At 32.9% G+C, this 12,427-nt stretch overlaps 1 protein-coding gene across 2 annotated transcripts; it reads left to right on the top strand.

The window, feature by feature from the left end:
* Positions 1-4,530: 4,530 nt before the first annotated feature.
* LOC141690226 (peroxisomal membrane protein 11D-like) lies at positions 4,531-10,622 on the top strand. Of its 2 annotated transcripts, none has more exons than XM_074494920.1 (8): positions 4,531-4,676; positions 8,070-8,271; positions 9,319-9,393; positions 9,480-9,554; positions 9,641-9,721; positions 9,851-9,904; positions 9,988-10,161; positions 10,329-10,622. In XM_074494920.1, exons 2-8 carry the CDS (start codon positions 8,080-8,082, stop codon positions 10,362-10,364), a joined length of 687 nt encoding a protein of 228 aa, XP_074351021.1. In that variant the 5' UTR covers positions 4,531-4,676; positions 8,070-8,079; the 3' UTR covers positions 10,365-10,622. The 2 variants fall into 2 exon arrangements, with proteins under 2 accessions (XP_074351021.1, XP_074351020.1); XM_074494919.1 differs by having other exon boundaries at positions 8,060-8,271.
* The last annotated feature ends 1,805 nt before the right edge of the window (positions 10,623-12,427 follow it).

Genomic DNA, 12,427 nt, shown 5'->3' with positions numbered 1-12,427 from the left:
TCAAATCGATTTAAAGCACAAGTAACAGAAAACAGATGTATTCGATATAACAAACTCTGTTACAATGGAACTGTTCTCTCTCAGTGATGAACAAATATCACGAGAGCTGCTAGGTTATAATTATATGATCTTCTCGATGATTGTAACTCTTATAGAGTAAACCTATGTCTGTGTTTATATAGACACACAATTACAAGATAACTTCTATTTGATATGGAATATAATTCTGTCTCCTAAAATCTATCAACCAGATATTTTATAATTCTTCTAGTCCTCGAACTCTTTCCTTGCATATCTTCTTCTTGTATTAGTCTCGATCTTATTTCCTGTAAATCAGCTTCCTTCCTTAACTGCAAGTCCTCCAGTACTTAGGTTCTGATATCCATCTTCTGATATTATCTTCTGATAATCTAAGTTCTGATATCCTTAAGTTCTGACTTCCAGTAAGTCCTGATTCTAGTAAGAACTAATATTTCCTGTTAGTTAAGATCTGAGAACTAAACATGAAACATATTAGACATGACATCTCAAATATATTCAACAAGGCACATGAAGGTAGAGGCCTAATGAGAGAGTTAGGCGCCTCTACGAAGCCCATCTAATATACTATAAATAAGAGACAACACCTACCAAAAAAAGGGTGGGCAATATAGTTTAGATCTCAGGGGAAACAATGCTATTATGTATAATATGACAGGTAAAATTATACCTAAGGGGTTTGATGGTTCAACAAATATAGCCAACCAAATATGATTATTTATATTTTTTGCTAATAGTTAATATGGTTGGAGTGCTCAAATTTTACAAATCCTTTAACAACGTCACATAGATGCCATATAGATGCCACATGGATAATATGGCTAAGAGTTCTGTTGCATTTGAGATGCTCTTAGTATTTGGGTTTGGATCTTAATCCAAATCAAATCTATATTAGTGAACCAAAACCGGACCATAACAACTTTGTAATACCTCTAGTACTGGTAATGCAATAAAATAATTGAAGTAAGGATTGTTAAGATATATAATATTCTTATTATTGGATAGTTTAATTATTGTAATAGTTTCCTTATTAGGATGTTTTTCTTTATTATTATTTGATTTTTGGCTATATAAGTCTCTCTTCTATTGTTATAGAGAACAAGTCATATTATAATAAAACCCTAATTTTCTCTCTTCTCTATATATTTTATCATGATATTAGAGTTATGATTCGATCTGGGATAGGTTGACGTAGAGTCAATAGTAGTGGCTTCCATGTGTTGGACATGTGTTTCGTTTTTCTATTTCTTCTCGTCTTCTTCTCCAAATCGCATCTATTTTTTTCTTGGATGATTTTGAGTTTTAATCATGATTAGTGTTTTTTTCCGTTCGAATTGGTTGAATTATTTTGGGTAAATAAAATTGATTTTGGTTAAAGTCTTTTCGGCTGGTTTTTATTGAGACTCTAATATACACTCTTAGTCTTTCTTTGATGATATTCGCTCCTTGATAATGTTATTTTTTTCTCTTTCTTTACCTCTCATCTTTCTTTCCTTTTCTCGTGTTGATGATGGGGGTAACCTTAGACACATCTGTATAATTCTCCGCCTTCTGTTATATTTTATCTAGTGCTATATGCACATTGGCCCTACGAGGAATTCTTTAGGTTATTTGGTGTTTTAGGCACATTGGCCCTTCGAGGAATGTGTAGTATTTGGTGCTCTAGGGACATTGGCCTTTTGAAGGATTGGTTTAGTTTATTTGGTACTTTAGGCACATTGGCCTTTCGAGAGATTGTTTAGTTTATTTGGTGGTTTAGGTACATTGGCCCTTTGATGGATTGGTTTAGTTTATTTGGTGCTCCATGCACAGTGGCCCTTCGCGAGATTGGTTTAGTTCTTTGGTGCTCTAGGCTTATTGGCCCTTCGCGGGATTTGATTAAACTTGGATACAATTTGAATTGGAATACAATTTTTATTTGGTTAAAGATTGGATACAGTTTGTTGACTTGCATTCAGTTATTTGGAGTTTGTTTGAATTGGTTATTGGGTTGGATTTTATATTTGGATTTAGTTTCAATTGTTGCAGATTTGTTATTTGGATATAGTTTTGAAGATTGGGGATTTATTTTAGTTATAAAGTTATTTTGTTTATTAGATAACGTGGACAATTCTTCTCTTGATAATTGGATTTCTTGTTAACTCTGATTTTTGGTTGAATACAATTGAATCGCTCTGTTTTCTCATGTGTTGCTGTATGTTTGGACGATTTCTCTGATTGGATTGTTTTGTTTTCTCTTGTATTGACGCGTTCCTAGACGATTTCAGTTATGTTGCTGCGTTATGGATTCTGTTAGAAACTTTTGTTTTTTTTTGGATTTGTGACTATGTTGGGATTCGTTTGGATACTCTTATTTTCTATGTGGGGATCTTCGTTTGGATTTGTGACTATGTTGGGATTCGTTTGGATACTCTTATTTTCTCAATTGCAGCTTTGAATCGTTTGATTATGTGACTCCATTTCTTGTTTGACAAACTCTCGATTCACCATCGTAAGTTTAAGGACTGCCCGCAAGAGTTGGCTCAGCTGGTTAAAGACGGGATAACTATCCTTTTGGTCACAGGTTCGAATCCCACTGGAGGAGAATTTATGATTATGCCTCCTGAGTTAGAGCATGTCGCTTAAATGCGGTTTACCTTGGTTCACATGGTTTGCAGGCTATTGCGTGAGTCCGTAGGGTTTACCCAGTGCGCACCCAAAGGGTAGCGGCTGCGGGTTACCTACGATAAAAAAAAAGTTTGAGGAGGATGTTAACATATATAATATTTTTATTATTGGATAATTTAATTATTGTAATAGTTTTCTTATTAGGATGTTTTCCTTTATTATTATTTGATTTTTGTCTATATAAGCCTCTCTTATATTGTTATACAGAACAAGTCATAATATAATAAAATCCTATTTTTCTCTGTTCTCTATATATTTTATCAAAAATAATATGATATTTTCACTATTTTTATTAGGACATGAAGAAAGAGTCCGGAATTTTTTTCTACGAAACATCTTTATCTTTAAAAAACAGTGATGTTTGGAATTAAAGATGGATAAGTATCGTACCATAATTACACAGATGATTCGGAACCATGTCATTTTAGTTTTTCCTAAATGGCACGTTAGCTGCTTAATTTGAATATTCTAATTCAACAAACAACAAAAGTATACAAATTTGTAGGTTTTTTATATTGTGTGCCCGTGATAAGCCTAAAGATTTATAATTTTATATTAATTTAATTGATGAAATTTTTGTAAATACAGGAATCCATCACTATAAATAAGAAACCAATTAATGTGCACTAAATTTATAAATTTTCTTGCTTATGAGCATATAATAGAAAATTTACAAAATTAATTATATATATTCTTTTACAGTATACACTACTTTTTTATTCTAAAACTATTTCTCTTTATTTTTTCGCTTCACGTTGCGCGTCAAAAAATTACAATAAATATAAGAAAAGAGGGAGTTAAATAAATATAAATAAAGAAATAATAAATTTGTAAAACGGGACGAGTGCCATCCAAATAGACTTGGAAATGTTCAGTTTCGTGTAAAAATGTTCCATGTACTTTTGTATTTTCGTGTACCAAAGCTTAAATCCGACACCCGACCTAAATTTGTATTCGTGTACCAATTTGATGACACTAACCCGGAACTAATATATTCATGTTTACCCGTTTTAGTACACTAAAGTACACTAATTATATACGAAAAAAAGTTAATTGTTAAAAAAATACAATAAGTAATTAAATGGTCATATACAACAAAGTTCTAAATACAAATACATGAAATAAGTGAAAATGTTCTAGCGTAGAACAAACTATAAATTGTTCAACATTAAAATAAAATTTAGAATGAAGTTAACGACTTGATCTTACTTATTTTTTTTTACATCCACAATCACGAATCTGAAAATAAATAGCATAAATTTAGTTTACCATTAAAATGTATTAAAAAGAAATCAACATATAAGAGGAGGATTGGTATTTAGTACATATATGTATATTATGTATTTTAAAAAAATTAACTATTTATTTATTACATGTACTCTTGTTCCGTGTCATGTATTTATATCGGAAATTCAAATCTGACACTAATTATATTCGTGTTCTTTTGTGTTCGTGTACCAAAATTTTAAATTTAAACACTGATTATTCATATCGTTTCGTATTATGTTCACGTGTACCCTGCACTCCCACATGATAGCTTTTCTCTTCTTTCAAACTCCGATATTCATTTTTACAAATGTTCAAGATATAAGATTCTAAAAAATAAAAAAAGAGATTGTTTTGGATCAATAAAATATATCGTACCTTAAAAAACCAACGGTCCAGATTGAAAGTCTGGGACGTTACATATTAGAAAAATACAATAAGTGGGTCCCATAAAAAACCACAACCGTCCGATCAAAATATCAAATGGTGGGCGATGGCGGCTTAATCCGCTCCACAAACTGAGGGATTTTTAATTATCAAAAGATATCCACAAAATAAACAAATAAAATAAAAAAAATTGTTTGTATTTGCACGTAACCAAACTAGGCCTTATCAAAATATTAAATTTTGATTGAAATTTCAAGATTATTTCATCATTGGCACACTTCTCAACACTCACCCATCTCTGCTTCTCCATCCTCTGGGTACGTTTACTTGTACATTTACTTACATTTATTTGTATTTATATATATATATTCTCTTGTTTTTATAATTCTTGAAACTTGTATTGAATTGGGTTTTCTCGTCTTATCAAGGTACTTGCTTTTTAATATTTTCTTCATCTTTTTATGTATTTGAGCTGATTTTGTATCACGGGTTGCTTATTTTGGTGCTTAAATTTGATGGGTTGTGTTTATTTTCGTTTGATTTTGATGTTTGTTATGATGGGTTGTTGTTGTACTTGGGAAAAAAACATTGGAGTTTTTATGTTTGATCATGTGTTTATAGTGAGTTGATTGTTTTCGATGATGTTTGTTTTAGGGTGTTCAAGATTGAAAATTTGCTATTTTTATTAGTCAGTGCTTTATGGATTAGAACAATTTTGATGGAGTTTATTGATATTTATGTACGTTAAGTTCTCGAAAGGATGACTTTAATGGAGTTTATTGAGTTTTATGTACTGTTAAGTTTTCAAAATGATGATTCTGATGAAGTTTATCGAGATATCTATACTGTTATGTTTTCGAAATGATGATATTGATGGAGTTTATTGAAATTTATGTGCTGTTAAGTTTTCGAAATGATAATTTTGATGGAGTTTATTGATATTTATGTACGTTAAGTTCTCGAAAGGATGACTTTAATGGAGTTTATTGAGTTTTATGTACTGTTAAGTTTTCAAAATGATGATTCTAATGAAGTTTATCGAGATATCTGTACTGTTAAGTTTTCGAAATGATGATATTGATGGAGTTTATTGAAATTTATGTGCTGTTAAGTTTTCGAAATGATAATTTTGATGGAGTTTATTGATATTTATGTACGTTAAGTTCTCGAAAGGATGACTTTAATGGAGTTTATTGAGTTTTATGTACTGTTAAGTTTTCAAAATGATGATTCTGATGAAGTTTATCGAGATATCTGTACTGTTATGTTTTTGAAATGATGATATTGATGGAGTTTATTGAAATTTATGTGCTGTTAAGTTTTCGAAATGATAATTTTGATGGAGTTTATTGATATTTATGTACGTTAAGTTCTCGAAAGGATGACTTTAATGGAGTTTATTGAGTTTTATGTACTGTTAAGTTTTCAAAATGATGATTCTGATGAAGTTTATCGAGATATCTGTACTGTTAAGTTTTCGAAATGATGATATTGATGGAGTTTATCGAGATTTATGTGCTGTTAAGTTTTCGAAATGATAATTTTGATGGAGTTTATTGATATTTATGTACGTTAAGTTCTCGAAAGGATGACTTTAATGGAGTTTATTGAGTTTTATGTACTGTTAAGTTTTCAAAATGATGATTCTGATGAAGTTTGTCGAGATATCTGTACTGTTAAGTTTTCGAAATGATGATTTTTGATGGAGTTTATCGAGATTTATTTACTGTTAACTTTTGGCGATTTACCTTAATTTTTCTGCTTTTGTTTATGTGTTTATTGGGTTGTATTTTGTGTTATGCTATACTGTATCAGGATACACTGTTAATGGTAAGTTTTGATCAAAATCGTAATGAAGGATCAGGGAAATTGTTAATGTATCTTTGAGTTTCGATTGCGAGGACTTGCATATGTAATCTGAAATTAGGGTTAGTTAAGTGAGTTAACTGAAGTATAATATATTAATATAATTTAAATATATTATTATTTTAATAATAGGGTACAAATATAAGGTATGTTGTTGGAGTTGATGTACAAAAATATTGTCCTAAGTCACTTCACTAAGACATAATATTTTATAATATTTTTAAGGCATATTGTTTGACACTCTTGGACTTGCTCTTAGTAAAGCCGATGTCCAGTCTGTAAATAGATGTTTTCCATCAAGTTGAACAATAGTTTGATGGGATCGACGACAGTGTTGTTAAAGGCGCACGAGGCGCAGCGAGGCGCAACGAGGCGCACCATTAGCGCATAATTCTTATCGAGGCGCAGCGCCTTCAATGATGCGCGCGCCTAGACCCCTGAGGCGAGAGGCGCAGCGAGGCGAGAGGCGCAACGAGGCGCAAAAACAGTCAAAATATTAAAAAACAGCCCTAAAACCCAACTTTTTTTAAGCCCATAAGTGTTTAGAAATCCATGTTATCAATAATAACAAACGTGAAGACATTCCCTTACATATACATGTATATTCTACTTCGTTTCTTCTCGGTAAAGCTGTGTGTGTATCATGTATATATATATATTGTGTGTGTGTATACAATTATATATATATATATATTCCTATGGTTATAGTGTTATACATACTAATATACCATGTATATGCTTGTTCTTTTGTGTTTCCAGTTACATAATAATATATATGTATGATTTACACCATAAAGTAGAAATGGCTACCGAAAAAAGTGATAGTAAGAAAACTTATCCAATATGAAAATTTCTTTAAGTTTCATATTCCTATTTGTGGTGTTTTTGCAGAATTCTATAATAAATAATTCATTTTCTAAGTAAATTCGTTTCATTTCGATGAGGCCCGTGCCTTGCCTCGCGCCTCATCGCCTAGGCTCCAAGGGACCCTAGCGCCTTGGTGCGCATCTCGCCTTTAATAACATTGATCGACGATGATATTGTGGCCAAGCCTAGATATTTCAATTTTAATTGTTAAAACTGCAAAGTATTTTCTTGCAATTATGTGCAGGTTTTGAAATTTTCAAGATTTTAGTAGTTAAGAACTGTGATACGTAAACATCTATGGTTTGGATATATGAAAATATGTACGGGGAAATGCATGTTTTGACTATGTGACTTCACATGTTTTGTTTGCATGTACTTGTCCGAGATATAGAACTTAATTAGGACATGAATTAAATAGAGAAATTGAAAGGATGGTGTAAAAGAACACGAGACGTCACTCTATTGTATATAGTTTTGACCTTTTGCTCTTTCCGGACTCTGAATTAATTATTGGCAATTTTTTTGTATTAAAATAGTATCTAATATGTATATATCTGATTGATTAATGAACATTATAGGCGTAGCCAAACTAAGCTTTCATAACCATGCTACCAAAACAGAAAGAAATCATCATGAAGGGCATTGTAATTAATTTTCAATCATCTGGTGCAAGTTAAGACTGATTATTCTAATGTTCTCAAAACTATAGGTTGTCTGACAAAGTAGAACCCAGTAAGAAATCCTCATGACATTCTATCATTTTGTGGAGAACTGAATGAACTAGTTTTAATAAAGTTATTACTGACCGGCTTACTTTAAATATGTACATTGTATGCTGTGTAGTTTCTTATTTTTATATCTTTTATTGTGACAACTTTGCACATGTTCAGTCAGCAATCAGCATTCATGTGAAGTGATCTTTGGTTCGTGTATGTCAGTATGTCTTATAGAAAGCTTATGTTTACAGTTTCATTCAGGTAAAAGAAAATGAGTACGCTAGATGTTGCTCGAGCTGAACTTGCTCTTGCTGTACTGTATTTGAACAAAGCCGAAGCCAGGGACAAGATATGCAGGGCCATACAATATGGTTCGAAATTCGTGAGTAATGGCGAGCCTGGTACTGCCCAAAATGTTGACAAATCAACTAGCCTGGCAAGGAAAGTTTTTCGTCTTTTCAAGGTTGGGTTCATATCTCTTTTAGAATTCCAATGAGTTATATATTTTCTTTTTGTTTTTTTGTAAAATGTAAATTATATTTCGCATCTTCCAACTTGACTACTTAAATATAATCTAAATTCAGTCTCGGTACTTTTTGTTCTTACAATTTAGTGGCAATTGGCTAATACCCAAGATTAAGATCCAGTTGCTGGATACATCCTCTTTGCCTGTCTCCGTCTTAGAAACTATATATAATTAAGAAAGCAATATTTTATATTTCAAAATTTGGAGTTGTCAAACAATTGCTTTTTGAAATATTTATGTCCATTGTGATTCATTCTGCTCCTACATAAATATTTTTACTGTAAAAACATAATTTTTTTTTGTATCTGTAATATTCCTACATATACATAAACTTTCTTTTGTATCTGTAAAAATTCTCTGAACTCTTGTTACTTGTAAGCAAAGTCAATGCGCTGAATTAGCAAAAAAGCAAAAAAATCAATGTAGTGGGACATACCTCTCTGAAGAAATATTCTCGGGAAGGTAATTAGTGTAGAGGACACCAATAAAAAGAATAGGGGGAAATCTTGATGTGCTTATTTTCTATGGACAAAAGAGGGGGTGGGGGGAGAAAGGCAAGTTTAATGGCACTCAAAGTGCTCCAAGAGGGGAAGATGTATTTATGGCAAGAACTTAAAGGAGAGAACCCATTTTTCTGTCTGTAAAGTTGAAGTTACAGTCATGTAGGGTCCCTTCAGAATTGTATATGAACCCAGTGGTTTAGAAGTAGGGAAAGCAGACATGCCTAAAGCTCATGAGATAGCAGTGGAAGTGTAACTCTATCTGCGAGGTTACCTTTTGTAGTTAATTGTTAATCGTCTTTACTTAATGATCTGTGATATTATGATTTGAGCTGTATTCTAGTAGAGGGCTAAAAGCACTCAAATAAAATTGACTTGTTTTTAGAGGATGTAGAATCTAATATGTCTTTTCTTAATTTCTTCATTAGTGGTTCTCTTGGTGCTCTTTTTGCTGGACGTTCAATTTTTTTTTATTCTTTAACAGTTTATCAACGATCTACATGGACTTATTAGTCCTCCAGTTAAAGGAACTCCTCTTCCTCTTATTTTGCTTGGAAAGGTAGGAGTTGGATCGCACTTTCAATTCTTTTTACTATTCTTGTATATTATTTGTATCTAACTACTTAATGTCAATGCATTTTTCAGTCCAAAAACGCATTGCTATCAACTTTCTTGTTTCTGGACCAAATTGTTTGGCTAGGTAGGAGTGGCATTTACAAGGTATACAAGTTTACCCACAAACCATAGTTCTTAATTGAGCTCATTGAGTTTGTCTACTGATTTTCATGTTATATTCTGTCATACAGAACGCAGAGCGTACACAACTCATTGCCAAGATTTCTCTTTACTGCTGGATGGGCTCATCAGTGTGTACTACCTTGGTTGAGGTAGGTTGTTGCTTTCATATCTATACATGAAGTTTTGACTATATGTTTTACGTTTGTTGCTTCGTATCTTAAAGGTTGCATTGGTAATGAGAAAGTTTTGGATTAAATTATTCCTGTTTTTGTGTTCAGATTGGGGAGATTGGAAGGCTTTCAGCATCTATGAAGAAATTAGAGAAGGATAAGGTTTGATCATGCTGGTAGCAGTCTTTTCTAGCTCAACTCTAAAGATGTGTTACTTATCTTAGTTTTTGCTTATGTGAATGCAGAATGAAGAATACCGTGCTAAAGTGCAGAAGTCAAATGAGAGGTCTCTGTCCTTGATCAAAGCAGCCATTGATATAGTGGTGGCAGCTGGGCTGTTACAATTGTCACCTAAGAAAATCACTCCTCGTGTCACTGGAGCCTTTGGATTTACTAGCTCCCTAATCTCTTGTTATCAGGTGCCACATATACCTCTAATTGAGTCACTTTTATATAGCAAGGGAAATGACAAGATATTTAAATAGTCGCACACAAATTTGTCTCCACTTAACTCAAACCCTCAGACCTCTAGTTACCAGGAGGTCTCTAGAATTGCACTAATTGATGTACTTTATTTCTTATGCAGTTGCTTCCTTCGCCACCAAAGTCAAAAACCGGTTGAAATGGCTGTTCTTCTCAAAGGTGTCAACTTCAAATTGTAATAATCCAGGCTTGCAAATCATATACATTTGTGTTGGGTTTTTTACAATTTGTAGAATTTATGGATAAGTAGTTCTATGTACCGTCTGTAACGACCTCTTCAGCATTCGGTTGTTTACATTAGTAATAAAAAATACATATGTTGCATCCCTTGACAACAAATATTGTAGCTAGGCAAGCTGTGGGTTTGCAATTATTGAAGTTTTGTATTTTCATCTTATTGCAATTCAGCTCGTAAGTTAGCTATAGAAGCATGATCTGAATAAGTCTCTTGTCAGCTGAATTTAGCGGCAGAGTATAATTTGATTAATGTGTCCTGGGGGTTGTGCTCACGCTCTTCTCTGTCTAATATAAATGATTTTGTACCATACTTCAAACTTAGTATCCGGTCCGAGAATCCGATTTTATTTCTCTTGTTTCTTCTTTCTGTCTGGTACTATGAGCAGTTCCCTGTTTTTGTTACGAAACACAAATCTCAAGTGTGCCTACTGGTTGAGATATCAACACCCTTGAGAAATATACTTACAAAGTCTGCCACATCCGGAACATTTTTTTTTATATTAAAAAGTTGATATTGTTCAGGACGCTCCAACACAGAAGGGGTTATACTATTTAAATATTAATTATTATAAAATATTATTAAAGTAAACAGCAAATTAGAAATTAGATATTAAAATTTGTATAATATTTACACGAGTCTTAAACTATAATACGTAATAAAATAAAATATATGTCAAATAAAATTTTCATAAAAAAACGTGAGGAAAATACTATAATAAATACGTGATGTCAAAGACTTTACTTTATTTTTCCTATTTATTTTAAACGAGTCGGTCTTCTGTTCTCTCACATGGATAGAACTTAGGAATTACACAAAAGATACATCGAGTAGAGGAACACAAAGTTGCAGAACAAAAGTAGAACTAGGACTAGATTGACACTATATATATAGGTATTCCTGTCAAGAAGAACCCCCAAGTTTTTAGTGCAAAACAATTGTTCTCTGTTCACTTTATAGGTAAAGGTGAAGATGTTTTGTTCCGTTTACTTTTGCTTAATTTTTGTTCTCTTGCTAATCAAATGCAGCACGTTTAGCAAATGCGGTTGACAAGGATAATGTGTTGGGATCCAAGAAGAAAGATGTTAAGGCCAGGGGTTGAAACCTAGATGGTTTGGAGGTGGACATTGATAACTCCTGTGAGCGGGCAGCTCCGTCTGACGGCGTTCCTGGACCTTCTGTGCGCAGATGAGGTTTAGCTGCTAGTTGGGCGCCTGCAAAACAACACCGGAAGGGGGGTTTGGCTCCCCCGACGCCTCCGGTGTGAGAATAAGAACATGCTTTGGAGAAGATGAAGGCATGTATATTTATGTAATTTAGAGGCTGCTGTGTGTTTGTGTGTGGATGTGTATATGTGATAGCTGCTGTGTGTTTTTGAGTGTATGAGAGTGTGTGAGTGTGCAAGAGTGAATATATTTTAACCCCTAGACCCTTCAGCCTTGGGGGTATATATAGCCCCAAGGTAGGGTTTAGGGTGTTGTGAATATGTTGTGCACTTGATGATTACCTAAACAAAATATCTAAGTAGATTTTACTTAGTGAAATAATATAGCACTCGACGGATAAGAATTATAGTCCCGACGGATAACTCAGTTTGAGTACCGACGGATGAGTAATTTATTATCCATCGAGTGAGTAGTTTATATAATGATAAGTTTGTAGCACAGTGTTGTATGCACCTTTGTATAGAATCTGTAGTAGCATATAAGTCATGTTGACTTTAACTAGATATGCAGAATAAGTTGATTAACTGTACATAAGCAATGTCTTGTAATTCTGTATAAGTGAAATGAAGTCAAGTGCCAAAATAGCTATCAACGGATGCTTAACAAAGCTTCGACGGATGATCAAATTACTTTCAACGGATGTTCAAAATAGCAGTCGACGTATGATCAAGTAAGTCATCGACGGATGATCTGAAAGTCGACGGATGATAATATCAAGATTCAAACATCAGTTGAACAGTG

The sequence above is a fragment of the Apium graveolens genome, chromosome 10, assembly GCF_009905375.1.
Source record: "Apium graveolens cultivar Ventura chromosome 10, ASM990537v1, whole genome shotgun sequence".
Classification (NCBI taxonomy): Eukaryota; Viridiplantae; Streptophyta; class Magnoliopsida; order Apiales; family Apiaceae; genus Apium; species Apium graveolens.
This window is presented reverse-complemented; position numbering and strand designations above follow the sequence as displayed.